The following is a 20,388-nucleotide window of genomic DNA, read 5'->3' as shown; positions in this document are numbered from 1 at the left end:
GATACTCGGTTGCTAAAGGACAGGACGTCGCTCGCCTTCATGAGCCGCGGTTGGTGAGTTGAAAACGAAGGCGAGGACAAGGGTATTATAGACAGACAATAGAAATGGGAATTGCTTTGAGCACTGAACGTAAGAGTTGGGAAAAGTGCCGGGATACAACGACCGGAAGGCGAAGATTAAGAGCTTATGATTTTGTTAGGGATCGTTCCTTATTTTGTGATATATGTGCATGTTTTGAGTGTTGTGTGTGTTCGGTGCCATGTGTAGTTTAAATATTCATACCATCATGCTGTTCTTATTGACCGGTTGTAAACAATATTGTATAAGTATATTAAGCTAGCTCTCAAAAGAGTGGTTCTGTGTGTGTATGCGTGTGTGTGTTTAAAGCGCTTTAAACGTTTGTAAGACTTGCAAATTGGGTTTTGGTTATATTGAGCCTCTGTTTTGATTAATCTTTAAAATGCAACTCTGAAACCTTTCAATCTCAAACGTCCATTAAGCCGGCAAGCAGGTAAATTTACCTGGGACCTTTGAAGTGAAAGGCTGCAGAGGACAAGATTTTAAAATACCTAGAAAAAAAAAATAGAAAAAAGAAAGAAAATAGGAAATACAGAAAGAAAAACGGAAAAGAAAATGGAATAAGAAAAAACATAGAAAAATAGAAAAAAGAACATAGAAAATAGAAGAAGAAAATGGAAAAACCCCCAGCCCTGTGGCTGTGTGTGAGTTCCCCCCCCATCTCCCCCCTCTTACTCCTGTAAGGTTTTTTGTTTTGTTTCAGCTTGGGAGTCTTTATCTCTCTCTAGGGGAGTAACAATTTATGAAGAACACTCTGCATTCCAGTGTCCCTTATCAGATCAGCAGCTGCTGGGTCCTAGTGCAGACAGCCATAAAGGGAATTTTAGCCAGACACTAATGAAGACATGATTTAAGACCCCAAAAGGAGTATCCTCTGAGAGTAAAAAACTGCAAAGGAATAGAAAAGTTAATGCATTTGCAGCCTTGAGAATTCCCATACAGGTAAAAACAGACAAAAGAAGCCGGGGGTAAACCGTTAACATCAAAGAACCAAGGAAACCAGCAACCCAGCATGCAGCGGAGACGTGTGACAACAGTAAATGCTCCTGCTTGGATCTTCTCTACAGCCTCCTCAATAATAAGGGATTGAAGGTTTCGCTTTAAGCTTTTGGTCCTATTGGTAACGGTTTAAGTGTTTTGGTTAGTAGGTCATTTGAGTGTCACTTTGCAAAGTCCTTTTGTGTAACCTGGTGTTATTAATTCTGATTTTACTGGACAAATACAAGCTATGGTTTATATTCCTTTCCCACCTGTGTATATCACCCAAAGCAGTTGTATTACTCAATTAATACCATTTCAAAGATTGTATTAGAGAAAATAGGCCTTCAAGTCGCACCTGGAAAAAATTCAAACCTGGAAATATTTTGAGTAGGAAAAGTTTGAATGCCACAATTGAACCCCAGCAAGCCAAATTGCAAATAGTAGTTAAAACAATTTACAAAAGCTCCTAGAAATAATCAATCAAGTTAAACCTTATTTGGGTATATCTAATGCAGAACTAAGTCCATTATTTGATCTTCTTAAGGGAGGACGTGGCTTTAACAGCACCTTGTACTTTTAGGAGTGATGCACAACAAACTTTGGGCGAAATTGAAAAAACCATTGCTCAGAAAAAAAAAGCCCATAGACGACTTGATGGTCATCCAATATGTATGTTTTTGTTATTCTGTGTCAGGCATTTGCTGATCATAGACTTAAAGGACAATCAATCTAACAAGCAATGGCAGTGATGAGAGGAGGACAAAAGCTGAGAGTACCAGGTCCTCCAGGGAGTTGTTATACCTGCGGACAAAAGGGACATATTGCGACAGGCCAGGGAAGCAAGCAGTCGACTCAATGTGAGTGATAAAGCAAGCTTCAACTTTATTGATTACAGTTGTGGTTTATATACCTTTTACTACATTTTGCTTAGTCATTCCCTAAACTTGATTGGTTTGGTTATACATTTGTCAAACAATCATTGGCTACTACTACATTCATTTAATCTTATTCTCTCCTACTTGCGGATACAGCGGGGGGCCCACGATACTCTCCTGCTTCCTTGAAGTTGTTTGTTCGGCATATCTTCTAGGTCCGCCTGACCTTTACTCACTTCCTTATCAGCATGTTTTAACATACCTCTGGTACATCTTCATTGCAGCTGATAAGTTTCCACTGAGCTACTCATGCTAAACAAAAGCCTCATGATAACCGTGTCTCGCACAGCCTTTCCATAGATCCATGGCCTTGTTCAGTTAGCCATTCATGCATCCATTCTCCAACAGTTCCCCCTTTTTCTTTTTGAGCAAGCAAAGCATTTTGATTTTTCATTATATTGCGCATGATACAATTGTAACCTATCTTACATACAACTACGAGCAATAATATCAGCCCAAACCAGCACAATGCTTCCTTAATTATCAATAGGAGCCAAGGGGATAGGGATCCAAAGATTGATTGTAACCAGCTATCGATTCCCCATCCCTCTTCTTGCGTAAGGCGGTGAAGGCCTTGTTGCAATTCTTTTATTTTAGCATGGATGGATGTAGAATGATCGGAAAAGTTCATGCAACACATACCTTCAAATTCCTCACACCCCTGTCCTTGCGCTAAGAGCAAAAAGTCTATAGCAGCTCTATTTTGAAGCACCGCGTGGTTAACACTTTGCACATCTGTAGTAAGCATATCTAAAATATCTGATGTCTTATTTAATTCGTCCTTTGCTCAACACCCCAATTGTTTTGCTAAATTCATTGCCTTATTAGCTGCAGCTCCAGGGAGGACGGTCGCAATTGCTACCTGTTTGAATTTACTCCAAAATGTAGGGTCTCCTATCTGATCGCAGTCTAGTTCATGTACACTGCGTTTTACTCTGCTTGCATTTTCGTTTTGACTCCATTGCATCAGTAGGGATATATTGGGGTGAAATAATGATAACTTTCCCAAATAACAAGGTCCTCCCTGTGGTTTTGCCGGTATACCATTCCAAGCTCTATCCCCGCAAATTAAAAATATACCGGGGGGCAATTTCTTCGGGGCCGTAATGTTGGCACCGTTACATTTGGAGTAAAGCTGGCGATACACTGTCCCTGATTCCAGGGATGAGTCTAGGGTGGCCCAATATTTGCGATTCTTGTTAAAGTCATTTAGGTTCAGTGGCTCAAAACTGAGCCAACCCCCCTGTCTGGCATTGGATAAACTGGCATTTGCACTTCCAAAGAGATCTAATTCCTCTGGGGGAGAACTCAGGGTGGTATTCAAGGACAATATGATATTACATTGGTGGCAGCCATCGTCCTGTGATGGTGTGCTTCCATACATTGACATGTTACAACTTATTGACTGTCCACATAGGGTACTATTACTTATAAGACTACAAAATTCCCCTGGAGACCAAACAGGCAAACCTACCAAACAAGTTCGAAAAGGATTAGTAACCCCTCCTAAACTAAGGCAAAGCAACGATTGATTAGTTTGGCTTGCTAATGTTACCCAGATGTTATCTCTTGGCTGATTAAAGCGTGTGATTCCTGCTGTGCTGGCTATCACAGCACCAAGCAATATAATACAACTAAACCTCATTTTTCTTCCCCTCTCTTTCTTCTCTTATTTCATTTAAATCTTACTGTTCCTAATCGTTGCAGTTTTAACTCCTGCAATTTGCTTAAACACTGATCTAATTCTTTGTCAGGATGTTAGTCCCTCAGAAGTCTGGCAGTGCTTTAACGTCCTGTCGATAGCTTTTGAGTATCCTTTCAATTGTGCCAGCAACGGTCGCAGAATCAGCGGCAGCTTTTCTTCTATTCTTCTCTTGTCTTCCTCTGTCAGGATGTTGTGCAACCATTGCATAGATATTTATTCAAATTTCTGCTTACTCTTGAGCGGTTTCCTGCTGATCAACAGTATTATCAATGTCAGAGCCAGATGGGACTACAGGGGCTACAGCAGCTTTAGTCCAACGGCTGGGAATCCATTTTGGTCCTGTGGGGGTAAGCACACACATATAACCCCTACCCATATACTTAACTTCTGCTGGCCCCATCCAAGTTCCCGTTGTTAGGTCTCTGTACGTAACAAACATTGGTGGATTCTTTTGCTCATCACTATCATGACTATGGATCCATGCTGATGGTTCTTTCTGATCTCCAAATATACATAGATGGTTTAAAACAAAGAGAGTCTTTGCTAATCTTTCTTGAACATCAGATAGATCCATAAATTTTTGAAGATATTGCTTTAGGGTTTGATGAGCCCTTTCCATAATAGCTTGACCTGTGGGGGAATGTGGAATACCAGTAGAATGCCGTGCTCCCCATGTTTGTAAAAATCGTCGAACCCTCATGCTAGTATATGCTGGACCATTATCCGTTTTTATCACCTGAGGCACTCCCATAATGGCAAAGCATTGTGTTAAATGTCTTATAACATGGAGTGCCTTTTCACCCGTTCGCGCAGAGGCCCATATATATTTGCTATAAGTGTCTATGGTGACATGTACATATTTCCATCTGCCGAATGCAGCAAAATGGGTCACGTCCATTTGCCATAATTCTTGAGATCTGAGACCTCTTGGATTTACACCTAACCCTAAACCGGGTCCATGATGACTGCATGTGGGGCAAGCGCGGACAATTCCTTTTGCTTCCTCCATTGTAATGTTGAATTGTCGATGTAGTCCTCGTGCATTTTGGTGAAAGGCATTATGCGCTTCTCGTGCCTTCACAAAATCGCTCAGAGGTGCGGCCAAAGATACGAGTTGATCTGCTCTATAATTTCCTTCTCCAAGTCCTTCTGCCCACATATGACTTCTAATATGTACTATGCAAAAAGGGCACGTTCGTTGTCGGATAGCTGATTGTAGTTGTCGAATTAAATCAAACAACCGTTGATTGTGTATTTCTTTTATCCGAGCATCTTCTACACGATTCACTATATTGGCAACATACATGGAGTCCGTTACTACATTCAGATCATGATGCATCCACTGAGAAAAGGTCCAGACAACAGCTGTCAGTTCAAGGGTCTGTAAGGAATCCTCTGGAACAGCAGTCAATATTTTATGCTTCCATGTCTTTCCCTCATACCAAGTGGCTGCAGCTTGTCGTGACTTCTTTCCTGCATCAGTATAAACAGTAATTGCATGTTCCAAGGGTCGTTCGCTACATTTCGGGCGTTCCACCCAATTATTATTACTTATCCATTTCAATATAGGCGATTTTAGTGATTCAACTGTGATGGGACAGGCGTCACTGAGTAAGCTTAATTGCAAAGCTGATGAGTTTTGTAGCCACCATTCCAAATCATTTCTACATATGGGTAAGTAAATAGCATTGGGCTCAGCCCCAAAAATTTGCCTTATGCGCGAGCGACCTTTTCGAATGATCTCAGCTAAATTTTCCGTTTTTTCCTGTATTGTCGTTTTTGGCTGCATACTTGTAAAGATCCATTCGAGTACTCTAGTCTCCCCCTTTTTCTTTATTTGCGTAAGGGCTCCGATAAATTGGGATCGCTCTTGGAGAATTGTGAGGTCCACAGGCAAGTTGGGATCTATACGAACCACTGTGTGGTCAACAAGAGTTTCACTAAGGCGTTGCATCATTTGTTGTTGTTCGATTGTTAAAGTAATTTTCTGTGCTGGGTCAGTTCCTTTTAAAAGAGGACGCAAAACATCTAGTTCATCATTGGTGATTCCTGCTATAGGTCGCAACCATTGCAGGTCCCCTAAAAGTCATTGAGCATCATTAACTGTTGTAAGCAAGGTGCAAAAGGTTAATTTTTGTGGTTGTACTTGAGAATTCATTATGTTCCATCCTAGATATTTCCAAACAGGGGAACGTTGAATTTTTTCCATTGCTATAATCAATTTATGTGTAGTTAGTTGTGTCTCCAAATATTTCTCTTGTTGAGTGGTAAATGGCTGGTTCTGTGCAAAAAGAATATCGTCCATATAGTGATAGATCATGGTTTGTGGCCATGCACGCCTTATTTCTTTTAAAGCATTATCCACAAACAACTGACACAAAGTGGGGCTATTTTTCATGCCCTGCGGCAATATTGTCCACTCAAAGCGCAAATCAGGTCCTTCCCTATTGATTGTGGGTAAAGTGAATGCAAAGCGTTGAGTGTCATTAGGATGTAACTGAATAGTGAAGAAACAGTCCTTTAAGTCTATGATCAGCAAATGCCACTCTAGAGGTATCATAGCTGGGTTTGGGAGGCCTGGTTGCAAAGCTCCCATAGCCTGCATTTGTTGATTTACTGCTCTCAAGTCATGTAAAAGCCGATATTTTCCTGATCTCTTCTTTACCACAAAAATAGGAGTATTCCAAGGACTGGTGGATGGTCTCAGATGCCCTTGTTCCAATTGTTCTTGGACTAGCTGATGTGCATGTTGCAGACTTTCCTTCTTCAACGGCCACTGCCCGATCCAGACAGGTTCATTTGTTAACCACTTTAAGGGGATCGGGAAAGTCCATGTGGCAGTGACCGTACCTAAAAAGGTGTTTCAGTGGTCAATATCACTCCTAGTTGATTTAACACATCTCGTCCTACGAGTGCATTGACACCAGTTGGTAATGGCATGATAGTCACGTAAAGAGATGCAACCTTTCCATCTAATATAATTTGTACGCGTTGTTGACTTTGGCACACTTGAGCTGAACCCCCGACACCTTCAACACCATTTAAAGTTCTTTGCGAAGGCCAGTGGGGGGGCCATTGTTTTTCTGCGATTATGGTAATGTCTGCCCCGGTATCCAACAAAGCAGTCAGGCGCTTGGAGTCTTTATCGTGTTGCAATGTAATTGGAACAATGGGTCGCTGATTCATAGGCAAAGTCAATAGAACAAGCTCTCCAGTGGACCCAAATCCACCGTTTCCTCGAATCTGGGTTGTGGATTCAGACATTTGTTGAGTCAATTGTTGTACTGGCACCAGCTGAGCAATGCGACTGCCAGCTGGAATGTGAACTGGGGGGAAATTGGTCTGTACCACTATTTGTATTTCCCCCGAGTAATCACAGTCAATTACACCAGGTAAGACAAAAAGTCCTTTGAGTCCGCTAGACGAGCGTCCTAGTAGTAAGGCGCCATGTGGTTGATTATTAATTATAAGTGGTCCCTTGACCCCGGTTGGAATCTTTTGTGGTCTGGGATCAATTAAAGTGATGTCTATTGTTGTTGCCAAATCCAATCCGAGACTCCCTCTTGTGGCTGGTTGTAATCTGCTTGCTGGCTGAAGTTGCTTCGTGGTTGGTGCTGGCTCACCACGGCACATTGAGGAAGGGTGGCTGCAGCAGTTTGAGCCGCAGTTGGGGTCGGCGCGCGGCGGCTCTTGGCGCTCATCTTCCAGTTTCCCGACCGATGACATGCCTCTGTACTATGATTATTCATCTGGCAGTTTGGACACCATACGTTGGCTTCTCGGCACTGTCGACGCATATGTCCAGTGCGTCCACAACGAAAACATTTAAGGTCACGTCTTCTGGGTGTAGTATTCTGAGGTCCATCTGGCGGCTTCAATGGGGCCAGCGCAGCGAAAACCTGTTCCTGAGCTTTAATCAGGTTTTCCCCTAACTCCTTAATGGTCTCTACTAACATAGCCTGATTTCCCACGGGCACTCTACTCATCCGTTCTAGCATAACCTCTATGCTAGCATCTAGGGGCAGTGTAATTAATATGCTTCTAGTATAGTTATTACAATTTTCTAATACACATTGCCGTAACAAAGGTCCCTTCATGAATTCTGCCATGTCAGAGCGATTGATTGCATCCGTTACTCTATCTACAAAAGAGGCAAATGGTTCCTCCCTTCCTTGTTTCACTGACATATAAGATGGTGTGGACGGGGAGGTTTTAACCTTTTGTAGAGCTTCTCGGGCCAGTTTCATTGATTCTAGGAGCACATCTGGACCAGTTTGCATCTGCATTTCTGCAGACGCAAAAGGCCCTATTCCCATCAATTGCTCTACAGTTACTCCGGCCAATCGATCATTTTGATCACGCGGCATATGTGCGGAAATTTCACATGACCTTTGCCAATGTGCTTGCCATAATAATTGTTGAGATTGTTTTAAAATAAGCCGCATAATATTTTTTATGTCTTCAGGACATAAAATACCGCTTCCCCAAATATAATTTAACATTTGCCTTGCAGGTTCACTATGTACCCCAGATTCATTAACTGTACTTCTTAATTGATTTAATATCTTCCAATCCAATGTTTCATGAACTCCTGTCATGCCTCCCGCATTGTCTACTTGATATAAAACGGGAAAGGCATGCATATCAAGCTGACTTAACGTTTCAAAGTCTTGCTGTGCTACTGCCTCTCGTGCTATATTGTTCCAACCCACTCGTAGCAGTCGCGGCTGCGTTCGCCGTTTTGGGACAGCAATTTTTTCCTTTTCAGCCACCTCTGGGGTTGTTCCTATAGACTCAACCTCCTCATCATCCTCTGATACTTCCTCCGGGGGTGCCGAAGGCTGTACAGAAGGATCAGGGGGGTGAATAGACGGACGCACAGGCACGGGAATGCCAGTTGGTGGTGGTGAAAAGTAATCGCCTCCCGCTGTTAGTTGACCTGCCTCTGGGTTGTTCCGATCAAGGCGAGCAGTGGCAGCAGCAGCTATACGTTTTTCAGCCTGATATTTTTTAATACAATTAATTACCTCCCGCCATGATTTCATTAGTTTTTTCGCAGTTTTATCATCATCTATAACTGAGTCCCATAAACTATCTCCATAATTCCTCCACTCATCTATCTCGAAAACACTTTCTGGCCCTACAAAGAACCCTTTTGCCTTCCCAACTGCTAGTAATCCAGCTAAGTCCTTAATCGGACCTACTCCCCGCTTTTCTAAAAAGCGCTGTAAAATTTCAAATGCTACCTCTCTTTCCATTGTGCACTTCTCCGTGACCCTCTTTCATTAGCCGGTCATATAAGATGCAGCCTTTCACTCTGTACGTCTGGGTAGTCTTCTCAATCGGCCGGCGAACCCCTTCTTTTCTTATCCGGGTTCAGGCGCGGATCGTAAATACTGATTCAGTGTCACCGATTTTCCGCCCCCTGGTCGCTGCTACCAGTGCTTTGCCGAGCTCGCCGTCCGGTGGAAAGAGGGATTGGGGGTCCCTGTTCGGGCACCACTTGCGACAGGCCAGGGAAGCAAGCAGTCGACTCAATGTGAGTGATAAAGCAAGCTTCAACTTTATTGATTACAGTTGCGGTTTATATACCTTTTACTACATTTTGCTTAGTCATTCCCTAAACTTGATTGGTTATCAGCATGTTTTAACATACCTCTGGTACATCTTCATTGCAGCTGATAAGTTTCCACTGAGCTACTCATGCTAAACAAAAGCCTCATGATAGCCGTGTCTCGCACAGCCTTTCCATAGATCCATGGCCTTGTTCAGTTAGCCATTCATGCATCCATTCTCCAACAACACATAGCAAAAGATTGTAAAAATAAAAGATGTTTGTATCGTCCATCCACGACAAAGGAACCAGGGCTATGTCCAAGGTGTTGTCCAGGAAAGCATTGGGTTAACGAATGTCATTCAAAAAGAGATAAAGATGGTAATGCCTTAACAAATAATACCTCCCCATTTTCGGAAACGGCCAGAAGGGCTTGCCCCGGGCCCAGAAAAAAATACAGGGGACAAACCCAGTGCAGGGAAAAAATCCATTTCATCCCTCATTAGAGCAACAGCCAGTAGTGCAGGATTGGACCTCTGTACCGCCTCCCACATCGTATTAACACCTGAAATGGGAATTCAGGCTGTACCCACTGGAGTTTATGGACCTATGCCCCCAGAGATATGTGGATTAGTAATGGGAAGAAGTGGGTTAACTATGAAAGGCCTGAAGGTCTCTCCAGGTCTAATTGACCCAGATTACGAGGGAGAAATCAAAGTCATGATGTATACGGAAACCAGTATTTTCAACTTCCCCCAGAATACAAAAATTGCTCAATTACTGCTACTGCCGTTTATTTCCTCTATAGGACAATCGACAAGTAAAATTAGGGGAACGGCAGGCTTTGGCTCTTCTGACGTATTTTTCATTCATCAGATAGGACAGGAACGACCAGAATTACATTTGTGCATAGAAGGCAAGATTTTCGTTGGGCTACTTGATACTGGGGCTGATGTCACAGTTATGTCTAAAGATAAATGGCCAGAGGAATGGCCCTTGCAGCTATCGGCTACTCATTTAAAAGGAATAGGGATGGCAAATGCTCCATTACAAAGCGTTAAAATCTTGAACTGGAAAGATGAGGAGGGACACGCTGGGACTGTACAACCCTACGTATTGCCAGCCCTCCCCGTTAACTTGTGGGGAGGAGATATTCTGATTCAGATGGGAGCCTGTTTGTATAGTCCTAGCCCCCAAGTTTCTAATATGATGTGTAACCAACGATATTTTCCGGGAACAGGACTTAGGAAAAGCTCAACTGGCTGCTCAAAGCCGGTGGAGATTCAAGAAAAAACAGATCGAACAGGACTGGGGTTTTCCCTGTAGTGGCCACTGATGTTCCTGCCCCCCCACGCACACAAAATTCACTGGAAATCTGATGAACCAGTGTGGGTGGATCAGTGGCCACTGCCCCAAGAAAAATTAATAGCGGCCAGGGAGTTGGTGCAGGAACAACTCACCTTAGGGCATATTGAACCATCTACTTCTCCATGGAATTCACCTATATTTGTAGTGAAAAAGAAAACAGGGAAATGGAGATTATTACAGGATCTTCGGGCAGTGAATAAGACTATGCACCCTATGGGAGCTTTGCAACCTGGCCTACCTAGCCCTGTGGCAATACCAGCAGATTATCAAAAAATAATAACTGACTTGAAGGACTGTTTTTATGCCATATTGCTGGATCCTGATGACTGCCAAAGATTTGCTTTTAGTGTTCCTTCTATTAATTACAACGAACCTATGGACCGCTATCAATGGAAAGTTTTACCTCAAGGTATGGCTAATAGTCCTACATTATGTCAGAAATTTGTGGATAAAAGTCTTAAACAAACGAGACAGTGTTTTCCATCATTGATTTGTATTCACTATATGGATGATATCTTGTTGGCCGCTGAATCTGTCGAATTACTAGTAGCGGCCTATTCCCATATGGAGCGACAATTAGAACGAAGTGGGCTGAAGATAGCCCAAGATAAAATACAGCAAACTTTTCCTTTTAAATACTTGGGGTTTCAACTATATCCTAAGTATTTTGCACCACAAAAAATTGCCCTTTCAGTACAACACCTGACAACCTTAAATGATTTTCAGAAACTTTTGGGTGATATCAATTGGATAAGGCCATTCCTGAAACTCACCACTTCAGAGCTTAGCCCTTTGTTTAAAATATTGGAAGGAAAACCCGATCCTAATTCTCCTCGTAAACTGACGAAAGAAGCCTCTCAAGCCTTGGCAAAAGTTGAGAAGGCCATGGCAGATGCGAAATTGACTTATGCTGATTTAACTAAACCTTGGGAATTACTTATTCTTCCCACTAAGTTGTCTCCCACCGGGGTATTGTATCAAGACAGAATCCTCTGTTGGATCCATGGCCGTCACAGTCAAAATGTTGCCCTAAAATCATATCCTCATAAAATTGCAGAGTGTGTACAACAAGGGCGAAAATTAAGTATAACTTATCTTGGAAAAGAACCAGCTAAAATAGTCCTGCCTTATAAACCAGATCAAATTACATGGCTGCTCAATATGATGGATGAGTTTCCTTTATCCCTTGCAAATTTTCCAGGGGAAATATCTAGTAAATATCCATTGAACAAATTACTTCGCCACATACCATTCTATCGTTTTCCCAACGATTGTAAAACAAGCACCTCTAATAAATGCTTTGACTGTGTATACTGATGGTTCTTCAAATGGTCGCGCTGTGTTATTAGCACCACCTAATCATTATGTTTGGATGTTACAGGACATATCTGCACAAATGGCTGAATTATATGCTGTCTATCAAGCCTTACTAAAATATGCTCAGCCTTTGAATATCATCACGGATAGTCTATACATTGTGCAAGCTTTGTATATGCTTGAAACAGTACCAATCATAAATTCTAAAGTGACTTTTATCCAACAGCATTTGAGCCTTATACAATCCCTGTTGTTACAAAGGGACTGTCCAGTTTTTGTGGGACACATTCGTAGTCATTCTAACCTGCCTGGTCCTATGGCACAACGTAATCAATCAGCTGATAATTTGACAAAACCACAAGTATATAACATATCCAAAGCCACACACCTATTACTCGAGAACAAGCGCGATCAATAGTTAAGAACTGTCCCTCCTGTGCTCCATTATTACCTGCCCCTCAATATGGTATCAACCCTAGGGGCTTATTACCTAATGATTTATGGCAAATGGATGTCACTCATATTCCAGCCTTTGGAAAACTTTCATATGTTCATGTCACCATAGATACTTTCTCACATTTTTCCGTGGCATCTGCCCTGTCAGGAGAAAAATTATCACATGTATGCACTCATTTACTCCATTGTTTTAGTGTCCTGGGAATCCCAAAAACGATTAAAACTGATAATGGCCCTGCCTACACCAGTCAAGGATTCAGAACCTTTTGTCAGCAATTTTCTATCCAACACAAGACAGGTATTCCATATAATCCACAAGGGCAAGGAATTGTTGAAAAATATAATCATCTTTTGAAAACTCAAATTAATAAAATAAAAAGGGGGACATGGGGGGTAAAGGATACCCCATTTTCTTTACTATCACATGCCCTATTCATCCTCAATTTTTTAACGTTGGACGAAGATGGTCAATCTACTGCTGACAGACAGTGGAATCATAAAATTAATACTAAGCCTGAGGTATACTGGAAAGACCCAATGGATGGAAAAATGCGTGGTCCTGATCCGGTACTGATCTGGGGCAGAGGGTATGTTTGTGTTTTTCCTACAGACGAAACTTCGCCATGGTGGATTCCGGAAAGGTGCGTCCGACATGCCAAAAACAAGAATGGGGAAACTACGGCGACGAATGCAGAGGCTGTCGTTGAGTAGAGAATGGGAGACGAGGATTCGATTGTTAGCAGTGTTGCTGAGCACCCTATGGCTGTTACAACGTGGATGTAAGGCAGAAACATATTGGGCATTTGTTCTCAACCCTCCTGTTATCCATCCAGTTACATGGGAAGAACCGACAGATATTCCCGTATATAATAATCAGACTATGTTTATGGGACAATATTCTGATAAACATATTGTGATCTTTTCAGCAAGTTTTAACTTTTCTGGAAGGTTAGATGGCAATCCAATGTGTTTTCAAATCAATCGTACCGAATCATCATGTGAGGAGGTGATTATCCAACATGACTGGGACACTAATGTGTCGGCAGGAATTCATTGGGCCTTAGATTTTTATTATCCAAATCTTAAGAATGGAAACAAAGGTCCTGGAACACCCCCACCGCATATTTCCCCATGCCAAAGTATATCTCCTCCAAGGATGGACTTTGCACCATCTTGGAGAATGTGTTATGCCAATGAAACAACATGTTCTAATACATCCCTATGTGACTGGAACATGATTAATAGGCAATCGCAGCCAATAAATCTAGTCTCCGGAATATGGACAAAAAATAATCGAACATTCTATTCCAACTTATGGAAGGCTGTTGCTGCCTTGGGAAAAATTAAAGCAAAAAAACTGAACATCACATGGATCCAAATGGGATCAGTATGGGCAATGGAAGAAACACAAAATGTCACAGAATCACAGAATCACAAGGTTGGAAAGGACCCATTGGATCATCGAGTCCAACCATTCCTAACACTCCCTAAACCATGTCCCTAAGCACTTCATCCACCCGTTCCTTAAACACCTCCAGGGAAGGTGACTCGACCACCTCCCTGGGCAGCCTGTTCCAGTACCCAATGACTCTTACTGTGAAGAATTTTTTTCTGATATCCAACCTGAACCTCCCCTGACGGAGCTTCAGGCCATTCCCTCTTGTCCTGTCCTCTGTCACTTGGGAGAAGAGGCCAGCTCCCTCCTCTCCACAACCTCCTTTCAGGTAGTTGTAGAGAGTAATAAGGTCTCCCCTCAGCCTCCTCTTCTCCAGGCTAAACAACCCCAGCTCTCTCAGCCGCTCCTTGTAAGACTTGTTCCCCAGCCCCCTCACCAGCTTTGTTGCTCTTCTCTGGACACGCTCCAGAGTCTCAACATCCTTCTTGTGGTGAGGGGTCCAGAACTGAACACAGTATTCAAGGTGCGGTCTCACCAGTGCTGAGTACAGAGGGAGAATCACCTCCCTGGACCTGCTGGTGACCCCATTTCTGATACAAGCCAACATGCCATTGGCCTTCTTGGCCACCTGGGCACACTGCTGGCTCATATTCAGTCGGCTGTCACTGAATTCTATATGCGGGCTTGTGTTCCAGAACCTTATTACGTTCTTAAGCGGAATGTTGATCATTGTCAACGATACAGTTAATTGTACCAACTGTCAAATCTCTAATTGTATAAACAGTACTAGTGTTTCCTTTTTATTGGTAAAACAACCTGATTATGTATATTTACCTGTCAATTTATCACAAAATTGGTACGCTGATAGAGGATCGGAAATATTAGAAAAAGCAACGCAGCAGCTAATGTATTGACATAAGAGAATGATTGGGCTAATAATAGTGGGAATTGCGGCCCTAATCACTGCTATTACTGTAACAACAGTGGCTTCTATTTCCTTGACCACCAGTATTCAAACAGCTGCCTATATCAGTGAGTTATCTATAAACATATCAAAGGCATTTCAGAGTCAAATGAATTGGGATGAAAAAATAGAATTACACTTAAATTCGCTTAAGGACACTGTTGATGTTTTGGGAAGACAATTGCAGGTTTTAGCGACCCGAGCCCTTTTGTGTCATGCAGAATACCGTACTATTTGTGTAACTCCAGTAGAATATAATTGTACTATATTTTCATGGGATAAAATCCAAAGTCACCTACAAGGCATTTGGAATAATGCTAACACTTCTCTGGATTTGGATAAATTAAAGCAACATATTCAAGATATGTTAAACTCTCATAAGATAGATCTATCAGTAGCCAAACAGACAGAAACCTTTGTTAATGCTTTGAAATCTGCCTTTCCATCTTTTGAATCTTTTAAACAAGGGATTTATGGCTTAATAATAATTGCTATTGTAATTCTTTTGGGACTACTTGTCTGTCCATACATCTTAAGGCTTATCATAAAACAGTTTCGACAAATAATTGTGGACATGAGAAAAATGAAATTGGAACACATTAAAGATAAGCCGATTCCGCTTTCAATTTAAAAAGAAAGGGTGAAATGAGGAGAATCATTATACATTCTGAGGGCCTGAAAGGGTCAAAAGCAGAATGATGAAGCCAGAGGCCTTGAGAGCAGTGTTCTGTAGGGCCTGGAAGGGTCAATAACAGAACACTGTGCTGAGATCAAAAGCCGATCCTCCTGGAAGGGAGGATGTGGACACAAAGGTTCTTGGCAATATAATGGGTTTCTCCCCATTCCAGGGCCCAAGTTAAATGAATACACTCTAGGAACACCTGCAGATTTAGTTAAGGATGTTATGTGAACTCTGGCCAGACACGTAGACCCTTGTTTGTAGAACTTATAGAGCCTGCTTTCTCACGACAAGAATAGTAATAAAGTATGTAAATAGTGCATGCAAGCACGATGTTATCTTAACTAGAAGCACTTAATCATTGTCCAAAGAGGAACCAGAAGAGTATAAAAACTCCGTTTGGAGAATAAAATATCGCTACTTGCCACCAGAGCAGTAGTCCGTCTGTCACTTTAAGGCGTCCTTGAGAGCTGGTCTCCATCAAATTGATACCTTTTCTTCTGTCATTATTGCTACTGCACATACTGGAGAAACAGCAAAAGATGTTATTAGGCATTGGGAAAAAGCCTTCACCACCTATGGTGTTACTCGACAAATTAAAACTGACAATGGTCCCGCTTATGTTTCTGGGTGACTGAAAGCATTTTTACAGTCTTGGGGTGTCAGCCATGCTACAGGTATTCCTCACTCCCCCACTACTCAGGCACTTTTAGAACGTGCCCATGGTACACTTAAGTGCCTTTTACAAAAACAAAAGGAGGGAATGTCTGGGGAATCACCTGAAGCAAGGCTGAACAAGGTGATGTATGTATTAAATTTCTTAACTATCAATGAGGAACATCAGAATCCCCCAATGATTCGACATTTTGAATCCTTGAAGTCTACCACAACTATCTCTGATGGAGTGAAGGTTCAAGTGAAGGACCTTCAAAGTGGTCAGTGGTCAGGCCCATGCAAGCTATTAACTTGGGGTCGAGGGTATGCTTGTGTTTCCACAGATGAAGGACCTCGGTGGTACCCTGCTCGTTGTGTTCGCCCTGCTGTGGATAAGCCACGGAGGCCACGTGTGGAGAATCAAACAGCTGGAGATGAGTGTGATGGATAGCCCTTGCTAACATCAAAGAACTGCCATAACAACTGGAGTATAAGTCGTATATCGGAACCACAAGTTAGAGCTGTTAGGATCAGTAGAAATGGAGTGTAAGTCATGTACTGGAACCACAAGTTAGAGCTGTTAGGACCAGTAGAAATGGAGTATAAGTCACTGTTTGTATACTTTTCAGATGCACCTATGATATTACTCAGCGCGGTCAAGTATTGATGCTGCTTTGCTTCCCTGTTTCAAGAATGGGTATGTTTGTAGTTGTGCTGTTGATGTTGCCCTGCATTGTGTGTCTGCTGCAAAGGGCCCCACAGTGGGCAATCTTTAGCAGGCAATTTTCTTTAGCACAAATACAAAAAGGGGGAATTGTGGGGTCCACAGCGGGCTGAGGACCCCTGCTTAATGCACCCGGAAGGAGATTATGGGACGGGAAGTGGGCAGACAATATAGGACCATGCATGAAAGTAGTGCCATCCATTCACAGATTGTTTATGTATAAGCTAATCCAATCATGCGGAGACGCGTGTGTTAATAAAGGGTATAAGAGGCGCACGCCGGCCAGCCCTGTAACTTCAATAAAGAAACTTGCTTCCACATCACCGTGTTGTGTCTCAACAGCGACATCCATACAATAAAGGGGATCCATAGATCAGGAGTTTATATTTTTAATTATGATTGATACTGAATTCTGGAAAGTCATCTCCTACTAGCATAGGAAGCTAAGCTAATGAAAATGCAAGGCAGCCAGAAAAGAAATGGAAATACAGTGGATATTTTTATGTGAAAGAAAAAAGAAAACATATTTTATGCAGAAAAATGAAGCATCATTTAAAAGAAAGAAAGAAAAAAATCCACAACACAACTTCTTTAAAACTCACTGACTCCTTGCAGATTGTGATGATAAAGATGATTACAGTACAGATGATATATTCTCCACAAAAAGTAGGGACATGTAAGCATGAAAGAGAAATAAAGACTTGGAGAACTGTCTGTACATACCCTGGAGTTGAAGGAATAGATGAAAAAAAAATAAAAATTATTATTCTTCTTGAGTCTTTGTACAAAGACCCAGTAATTGATAACTATGCCAAGTCTTGAGGAGCTGATAAAGTGCAAGATACATCTTACAGGTATTCAAGACCCATAAATAAGCTTTTACTATGTTTCATAATATAAAAATGTCATACCATGTCACGTTCTCAGCAATGTCCGGCTAGCAACCTTAAGCAATGGCTATTTTGTCTCACTGAACTGGAAGGCTGGGAGTACAAAGGCAAGGAGCATGCACTGGTGATTACCTGCTCCATCAGAAGTCACTCCTGAGAAGGGTTCACATCTACCATCTTCAGACAGTAGCCTTAGAAAACTGGACTTGTGTTCTTTGAAAATAAGACAGCTTGAAACAGAAGAATATATCTTAGCATAGTGAGGAAGACATTAGCCCTCAAGCTTCCTTAAAACATGGAAGGATGAGAGAAAAAATACCTAATAATGAGAGCCATCATGGCCATCATGGTGGCCATTACATGCATGGAAGAACAACCTTCTGGAACCTGAGGAGATTCCTACTGGTTGAGAAGTTTTCTCTGCTACCACAGCTGGGAAATGCAAGATGGTGTCATGAGTTGGAGATCAGTTTCTCCCTGGGAGCTGTTGCCAGTCAAAACCCTCCTAAGTATTTCCAGCCGGTGGCTTTCCTTGTAGGAAGAAATATGGATGAAAACAGACATCACTAATCCAGAAAAAGTCTTAGAGATGTTTATGAAAGCCACCTATATGTTGTAATAATGCCTCCTGATAAAACTAAGAAATACAGTGCATGAGTTGCATTTTAGGAGATGTTCACATGTCATCAAGGGAGGTGGCTTGGTCAGAACTTGGTTCAGCACTTGGGGAGTAGTGTTTTGTGGAATCAAACCCTATAACCCAAAACGAGTTATAAAGCAGGTATGTTTATTTCCAGCACTGGAGTGCAAGGGAGTTCTCCTCCTAGCTTGCACACCGTATAACAAACAGCTACTTATAGTGTAAAGACATGCATAGGTATAAGCGCCTACTACATATTCATAACCTTTCCCCACCTCATATTATAATTAGTTCTGGAAAGTTCGCTCCATTCTTGCACCTGCATAGTGCCTCCTGGTGGTCATGGGCCAAGGTCTCAGGGATGAAGGAAAAAGTCTTCCTCAGGATGAATTTTTTCTCCATGAACTGTGTGCAGGCACAGTCCCTTCTGGTTGTTTTCAGCTTTCTGCATTCCAATGCCCGCTTATCAGTAAACTTCTGCTAGCTGTCTCTCTCTTGTTATCAACTTCCAAGGTCTTCAAGGCTGTTTCTGATGAGCAGCGCAAGTTCCATTGCTCCAAAGTGAGCATTCCCAACCCCCCTGTCTGCTTTCGCTCCTCAGTTCCTCCCTGTCCTTTTAACATGGGCAAATTCATTTGCCAAATGCATAATCTATCTCTCGAAGGGGAATTGGATGATATTTTGCTTGAAAATTACTTTTGACGCATTCTCATGGGCACTAGACATACAAGTCAAAATTGTTAGTCGTTGTAGCATTCACCAATTCCAAATAAATAACACAGCAGAGAAAACAAAGCTAACTAAAACTAGCATCAAAAGGAAAATAACGAGGTGACACAACTTATTTAGAATGCCAGTCGTGGTAGGAGACCATCCAAACAACATGTCCCACCAATGATGGTTCGCATCCCCTTTTATCCTTTTTAGGATTCTATTTATTTCCTCTGTGTCATGGTGGACTGTTATCAGGGTCTTTTTCCCACTTTCCTGGACCTCGTCTGGAATTATAATCAAGTCCTGATGTTTCATTAATTGTTTCACCAATGTAAGATTCATTTCAATAGGTACAGGTTATAATTTGTGAAATATTGTATCATTGGATTTTATCAGCTGATGGGATATGACTGGTGCTAAATAAGAAAAGTCACACCCAACAATCTTAGCAAAATTACAAATACAGAAATTAGAAATTAGAGTGATTCTTACTATCCATAATTATCTCATCAATTACTATAGAGGTACAAGCAGTTCTCAAACACACACAACCCTGGCCCACATATACAAGTATGATCCTCTGAGTAGCGTCTGGATGGATCTCAAAGTGACAGGTGCTTTGCTCAATGTCGAGGCAGATGTCTTGAGCATCTATTGTATTACTTTCGCAAGTGAATCCTTGTTGTTCTTGTCTAATGCAAGACTCTAAATTTACAGTTTGCCGTTTCCCGTTCACTATTCATGTCCATGTTCTATGTTAAGAAGGACAGAGCACAGTTTTATCATGGTTTAATCTTAATGCAATGATGGGGTGGATTACATATATTGAAGCATTACGTATGGTCAACACAAAGGCTGTGGCCATATTAGTGATGGGGTCATAGGTAAAATTTACCAGAGTCTACCAGGATTGAAGCTTCCTCTCTAAGCCAACAGCACTGTCTCAAACCACTTTCTGGATTTCGCTGGGGAAAGTATCCTCACCAGCTTCTCTTATAATTAAGGCGGCCACTGATTGCGTCCATAATTGTGCCTGCATACAACTGAGGGCCAAAGAAATGTTATCTTGGATCACACCGACTGCATTTACTATTAATTCATGGTCCTGCTCCTCCACCTTTTCCCATTTTGGTAACACTTCTGATAACTGATTAGTTCCTAAAGCTGATAAAGAAGACTGTAAAGGTTGTCTTAATTTTGTTAAATCACTAGTTGCGGTGGCCAATTTTTTCTTTAGTATTTCTGAGTCAATTCCATTTAGGACCAATCCTGTCTCTAACACTCCGGTCAGGTCCCTTTGTGTTCTCCCCATGAAGGGCACTTGTTTTCACAG

At 41.9% G+C, this 20,388-nt stretch overlaps 1 protein-coding gene across 1 annotated transcript; it reads right to left on the bottom strand.

Moving 5' to 3' along the window:
* Positions 1 to 7,226: 7,226 nt before the first annotated feature.
* Positions 7,227 to 8,957, bottom strand: LOC128850198 (endogenous retrovirus group K member 5 Gag polyprotein-like). Its single transcript, XM_054053185.1, has one exon. It carries the CDS (start codon positions 8,955 to 8,957, stop codon positions 7,227 to 7,229), a length of 1,731 nt encoding a protein of 576 aa, XP_053909160.1.
* Positions 8,958 to 20,388: the final 11,431 nt, after the last annotated feature.

This window comes from Cuculus canorus, chromosome W (genome assembly GCF_017976375.1).
Source record: "Cuculus canorus isolate bCucCan1 chromosome W, bCucCan1.pri, whole genome shotgun sequence".
Classification (NCBI taxonomy): domain Eukaryota; kingdom Metazoa; phylum Chordata; class Aves; order Cuculiformes; family Cuculidae; genus Cuculus; species Cuculus canorus.
This window is presented reverse-complemented; position numbering and strand designations above follow the sequence as displayed.

Coding starts and splice junctions, on each gene's coding strand:
- LOC128850198 (XM_054053185.1), bottom strand. CDS start 8,957: ATGGAAAGAGAGGTAGCATTTGAAATTTTACAGCGCTTTTTAGAAAAG.